Here is a 6,885-nt window from a genome sequence, read left to right as displayed (position 1 = left end):
TTGTGCCAGCCTGGGGCTAAGCACTTTTGGGTACTTTAACATTGTTAAAATCCAACACAGATGGAGACCAGACTTGAAAATTCCCTGAGCAGACAAACCAGTTTAGCCATACAAGCAAAACTTAGGCCAGTTCTTGTTAATGCCTCTGAAAATCATAAACAGAACTTAAACCGTTCCCGGAAATTGATGTAAGCTAACCACTTTTAACCCATTCTCTATCACTAGGAAAACTCTAATTTTATAACCAATCACTGTGAAGAATAAACAGCCATTGCCTCCTCAATATGTAAGCTGCTTTATTACTTTTTAAATCTTTATTGTTGAAAGTATTCTAGCCCGCCCCTACCCTCCACACTATAGTCTGTGTCCATAGGTTATGCATATATGCATACAAGTTCTTTGCTCTCTTCCCACCCACCCCCCCCCCTTCCCTTTGAGATTCGACAGTCTGTTCCATGCTTCTATGTCTCTGGGTCTATTTGTAAGCTGCTTTGTAACAACATATTTCTGAGCCTCATTCTGTGTTTGATTTGAGTGCTCCCAGTTTGCCAACTGGTTTTTTGTGTGTGCACAATAAATTTTTGCTAATTATTATTTCATTGATCCAGTGGTTTTATTTCCACTATTTCTGAACTTTTGACAATATTTAATATTGAAAACCCTCTGAGGTATGCCCAGCTGGCATAACTCAGTGGTTGAGCATCAGTCACATGCCCAGGTTGCGGGCTTGATCACTGGTGTGGGGTGTGTTGGGGGCAGCCGATCAATTATTCTCTTTCATCATTGATGTTTCTCTCTTTCTCCCTCTCCCTTCCTCTCTGAAATCAATAAAAATGTTTTTAAACCTTATGCGGTAGATATTACTATTCCCTTTTTACTTTGAGAAAACAGTTTAATAACTTGTTCAAAGTACCACAGCTGTGGGCCTGTGGTCCTAACCACAGTTCAATTCTAGTTTCCTTGTCAAGTAGGAATAAGGTTTTACAGGTTGTAAAGATCAAACTAGACAGCAAGTTCCATGAGAGAGGAACTGGCCTTCCTGCATCTCTATGCCCTCCTCACAGAGTACTGAGCATAGGGTGCTCAGGTTTCACTGAATGAATAATGACCATAAACCACTGTTTTAGCGTTGGCCCGTGTAGCTCAGTTGGTTGGGTGTCCTCCTTGCACTATGCGGTTGCCAGTTCCATTCCCATCAGGGCCCGTGCCCAGGTTTTGGGCTCATTCCCTAGTAGGGCACATGCAGAAAGCAACCAATTATGAATAGATGGTTTTTCCCCCCTTCCTCTTTCTTTAAAAAATAAATAAAAATACTAAAACAAAACCAAAAAACAATGCTAATGTAAGGTATAATTAGGTTTACACCTCCTATGGTCTTGTGTTTATGCCTTCTTTGTGACCCTTGAGCTGGAAGGAAAAGACTTTATTATTGTCCATTCTGTCTGTTGTTATCTGAGTTGCCTTTTCCTGGACTTTTTGTAGTTTCTTACTATATATTTTGGGAGGCTTAGGACACAGTGAAGATGCTTTGGAGTTTTACATAAGACTTGCTGTCTCATTTCAAAATCCTTCTTTAAGAGCCTCAATATTTATTGATCTTTTTGTCCCCAAGAGAAGATTGGGTGCCAGTGACTTCAGGAAGGAGTCGACAAAGAGGCCTAGATTTCTTTTCTGAGTTATAACTAATAGTGCACGTTAAATTAGTCAGAGTAGCTTGTATTTACTTCATTTATTCTGTATCTAATGTTTATTGCATCTTTTGAGTAAATGTCCTTTATTTTATTTTTTATATTTTATTGATTTTTTTACAGAGAGGAAGGGAGAGGGAGAGGAATAGAGAGTTGGAAACATCGATCAGCTGCCTCCTGCACACTCCCTACTGGGGATGTGCCCGCAACCAAGGTACATGCCCTAGACCAGAATCGAACCTGGGACCCTTCAGTCTGCAGGCCGACACTCTATCCACTGAGCCAAACCGATTAGGGCTGTCCTTTATTTTAAAAATTATATATTTTTACAGAAGCCTAATTTTTCAGGCTGGAAACCTTAAGATCATCCTTTCTTTCTGATTTCTCTAAGGCCACATCATCAAGACCTGTCAATTCTTTTTCCAAAGATCCCCAAATTGTATCCCTTCCTTCCCACTCTCACTTCTGTTTCAGACCTTTAATACCAGGATTATTTCAGAAGCCCCCTGGCTGGGTTCCCTGCCTCTGGATTTCCCCCACTAATCCATCCTTCACACATACCACAAGCAAAGCCTTCCTCTGAAATGTCTTGTAGTATGCCACTTTAGCACCAAATGTTAAGTAGTTTCCCTTTGCCTATTAAAGTCCCATACCACTTGGCCTGGGCTTGAAGGCCCTTCACCATTGGCCCCCTCACTGACTTCTCCAGCCTGATTTCCTGCTATTTTATCCCTGACTTAAATGTGCCACCAACATTTCCACTCCCAGGCCTTTGCCCAGGCTGTTCTGTTTCCTTGCAATGCTTCCCAAACCTTGCCCATGCCATTGTCCCAGCTCCTTCAGGAAACCTCTCTACACTTACTGTCTACAGTATGCTCTCTCCCCTCTCCACTGTTGTCTAACTGCTTGTGTCAGATTCTCTTCTCTCCAAGTAAAATGTTAAGAGCCCAGGTTAGGGCCCATGTCCTAGTTCACTTCAGTTGAACTCTCACACAGGGCCTGTTTCAGACCAGAACCTGAACAGAGGGAGTCTCCAATTGCTGAGCAGAGCTAAGGCACCAACCCACAAATAAGCAATTCTGTTTCATTGGGTGCTATTACTTGGCAACCTTGTCAAGGTTTTTGCTGGATCTCAACAGAGAGAATCCAACACTAAAGAAATGGGATTTACCCATCATTTCCCTCCTTACCCTCTCCCCCACAAACCAGTTCATCCTCCCATCGCTCCAATCACTATTGTCCTAGTCACCAGACATATCTTTGACTCCTCACACTCCCTCAGCTGCATCCCCACATACATTACAGATTTCCAACCACTTCCACACTAATGACCTTTTCTCAGGCTACAGTGACCAGGCTTTAAAGTGGAAGGCTCTGAGTGACTAAGAAGGAAGCAATCAGCTTAGGGTTCACCAGGATTTACTGTTTCCTAGAACCCAAGCTTCTCCCCTGCTGTCTTCTGAGCCTTTTCTACAACCTGGCAGCCTTCCTGATCTGTTTTACCTGGAAATGTTTCTTAAGTGGGTTCTCATTCGCCCATTCCTTTTTCCTAAGTTGTCAAAGTTGTTTTTCCCTTGAACTTTCAAATATATTTTTATTGATTTCAGAAAGGAATGGAGAGGGATAGAGAGACAGAAACATCAATGATGAGAGAGAATTATTGATCGGCTGCCTCCTGCATGCCCCACACTAGGATCAAGCCCACAACCTGAGCATGTGCCCTGACCAGGAATCAAACAGTGACCTCCTGGTTCAGAGGTCCATGCTCAACCACTGAGCCACACTAACTGGGCTCCCTTGAACTTTCCAAAGTTAATATTTCCTTTTCCAATGTAGCCTTCATCCTTTACTGGATGTATATGTCCATAGTAGAGTTCTGATCATGTCACACCCTTCCTCAAAAACCTTCAGTGGCTTCCCATTGCCCACAGATCAAAGTCCTAGCATTCAAGGCTTTCCTGGCTATGCCAAAGCGATATTTAAAGATTGGTTTTTCCTCTATAAGTACTTTGGCCTCATCCAGGTTGACATTCCAGGATCTAAGAATGTGCTCATGTCTTCCCTACTGAATCTTCTCACTCCTATACCTTGTGCCTGAAATGTTCATTCTCAGGCTCCAGTGTCTGAATCCTTACAGGCCAGCCCAAAGCTCACTTTCCCCTAAATCTTTTCCTGGTGCATCTACCAGTCACTAGGCACTGAGAAAGATAGAGATGGGTCACATGCACTGTGCCCAGCCCCAAAGGAACTCACATTTTAGGAGAGGCAGACAACCACATGGCTACCGGGGAGGAGGAAGGCTGTAATAAGGAAGCGTGTGTGCTTCCTGAGCTCTGGTTGTTCCAGAGCTGGCTTTGGGTAGGCAGATATTTCTCTGAGAATGATAACCTGAGCTGAGATCTGGAAAATGTTGAAGCCAGGAGAGGTTTCTTTGAAGATCTGGAGGGTGATAAAGAGCTTGGGAAGTCAGAGATTGTTTCTGGGGCCTGTGCTTGAGCTGGGTAGGATCTTGGAACTTGATTCTGAGAGCAATAGGGACCTGTGAAATGACAGAGTCAGGTTTGCACATTGGAAGTGTCACTTGGGCTGTGGTGTAGAGAATGACAGGAAGGGCCAGAAAGACATGGGATTTTTAGGACATCTGGACTCCCCAGAGCACATTTTTTTAAGTAAAAATTTAAATTTAAGTATAATATACATCCAGAAAAGTGAACAGATACTAAGTGTGACAGTTCAATAAATATTACAAAACAAACCCACCTGTATAACCACCATCAAATCAAGAAAAAAACAAAACTGTTTCCAGCTCCACAGAAGCACCCCCATCAATCAGTGCCCCTCTCCACTCCCCAAAGGTAAATAACCACTTTCTGACTTCTAAATTCATAGATTAGTTTTCCCTGTTTTTGAAATTTATATAAATGGAGTCATAAAGTATTTTTATATCTGGTTTCTTTGGTTTATCATGTTTGTGAGATTTATCCATGTTGTTGTACGTAGTGGTTCATTTTTCAGTGCTGTGTAGTGTTCTATTGGAGGAATATACTACAATGTATTTATTCTATTAGTAATGGGCATTTGGGATGTTTCCATATTGTGGCTGTTACAAATAATGATGCTGTTAATATTCTTTTAAATTTTTTTGTTGATTGATTTTAGAGAGAGAAAGGGAGAGAGAAACATCGATGGGTGCTTCCATTTATTTATGCATTCATTGGTTGATTATTTTTTGTTGTTGTTCAAAAAACATCACCTGAGGGTATTTTTTTCCATTACTTTTTCAGAGAGTGGAAATGAGGGAGGGAGGGGAAGAGAGAGAGAGACACATAGACTGGTTGCTACTGGCTGCCTTCCAAACCTGAAACCTTAGCATATGGGGACAATGCTCTGAAAACGAAGCTACCGGGCAGGACCAGTATTCTTGTGTACAACTTTGCGCACTTGTACATGAATTTTGGGGGGATATACCTAGAATTAGAATTGCTGGATAATAGTTTATGTTTATATTATAATTTATTAATTAATACCAATATGTTTTCCAAGATGGCTGTAGCAATTTACATTCCTACCACAGTGTGTGAGTTGCTGTTGCTTTGCTTCCTAGTCAACACTTAATGTTGCCAGTCTTTTTCACTTAAGCAGTTCTGGAGCTTGTATATCTTAGTAATCATTTGCCTAACCATTAATAATTAAGGAAGTTGAACACTTTTTCATATGTGTATTTGCCATTTAGATATCCTCTTTTGTGATATCTTTTTGTGTTCAAATCTTCTGTCCATTTTTCTATTTGGCTCTTTTTTTTTTTTTTTGAGTACTTTATATATCCTGGACACAAGCCTGTTTCTTTTACTCTCAGCTTGTTTTTCATTCTCTTCATAATGTCTTTGGATGATCAGAGGTTTCTAATTTTAATGCAGCCCAATGTATCAATTTTATCTCTTATAGAACATCTCAATTCTGACTAGCCACATTTTAGGTATTCAGTAGTCACTTGCACAGTGACAGTATTGGATGGAGCAGCTTTAAAGTTTTATTGTTTTGCCTTATATATATCTACAATGCACATAGAATTTATTTTGCTGTATTATGTAAAGTAGGAGTCAAGTTTCATTTTTTCCTACATGAATATACAGCTGACCCAGTAGTATTTATTGAAAGCATTATCCTTTCCTCACTCTTATACCTCTTAGTCATAAATAAGTGTCTATATATGAGTGGTTTTCGTTTCCCTGTTCTGTTTAATTGGTTTGCCTATTCCTGCCTCAGTATCACACAGCCTTCGTTAGTTGCCACAGTAGCATTTTGTTGGCAGATCTCTTGTAGAAAGCAGTTAAGCTCTTTGGCACTAAAAACAGGGCAGGATAAAGAGCCTGGGTTCAAATCATGACCCCACCACTCTTTATATACGTAATCTCAGCAGGTTAACCTTTTCATAAACGTGAACTTGGTTGGTATGAGAATAAATGTTGTGGGGCTATTTGTGTCATAGGGTTGTTGAGGCGGTTTCCCGAATATAAAGTGTTTAGTAATGTCTGGCAGAGTAGACTCAAAAAATATTGAGCCCTGGCGGGTGTGGCTCAGTTGGTGGCGGTTCGAACCCCGTCAAGACGCGTGCAGAAGGCAACCAATTGATGTTTCTCTCTCACATCAGGTGTTTCTCTGGTTCTCTCCCTTCCTCTCTCTAAAACAAATTTTTTAAAAATTGAGTGGTCCAGGTGTAAATTTGAGTTACCTGTTTGTCCTTCTCTTTTTTAGACAAGAAGCTCCGGAGGTAAGGGCCTGCCCTCCATTTACTTAGCCCTCCCACACTCACCCCTTAGTGCCTATCACACTGCCTGGCATGCAGTAGGGGGTTCACAAATGCTTGTTGAATGAATCGTGTTAGCGCAGGTGAGGAAGACCCTGCCTGAGCCGGAAAGCATTGAGGAGGAAGAACTGAACGCCAGGGGGAGCGAGAACCCCGCTCTACAGATCTCGCGAGAGTAACCGCGAGCATCTGACGTCGTGCGTTCTGTGTTTGGCGAAGCAGGGCAGTAGAGAAAGAGCTACTCTAGGCGTGCGGCCGCGCCTGTAGCTTGGGAGTCGCTTCCGGATTGTGCGCCGGAAGCAGGAAGTTATCGGTTTCCCTTTCTCGCCCGGCGGCTGCTGTCCCCGAGGCGGGAGGAGCCCGAGCGGCGCAGGCCCCGCATGTGAGTGA

At 42.1% G+C, this 6,885-nt stretch overlaps 1 protein-coding gene across 2 annotated transcripts in view; it reads left to right on the top strand.

Moving 5' to 3' along the window:
• Positions 1 to 6,666: 6,666 nt before the first annotated feature.
• The window catches only part of LOC308247470 (bombesin receptor-activated protein C6orf89 homolog), a 33,542-nt gene continuing 33,323 nt past the window's right edge, over positions 6,667 to 6,885 (top strand). For both annotated transcript variants that reach the window (XM_080666629.1, XM_080666628.1), the window contains exon 1: positions 6,667 to 6,877. In XM_080666629.1, the coding sequence (XP_080522755.1) occupies positions 6,876 to 6,877 (2 nt within the window). In that variant the 5' untranslated portion in view covers positions 6,667 to 6,875. The remainder of the gene's footprint in view (positions 6,878 to 6,885) is intronic.

Source organism: Plecotus auritus, assembly GCF_963455305.1.
Source record: "Plecotus auritus genome assembly, chromosome: 4".
Classification (NCBI taxonomy): domain Eukaryota; kingdom Metazoa; phylum Chordata; class Mammalia; order Chiroptera; family Vespertilionidae; genus Plecotus; species Plecotus auritus.
Note: the sequence above shows the minus strand (reverse complement) of the source record. Positions and strands in the feature narration are given on the sequence as shown.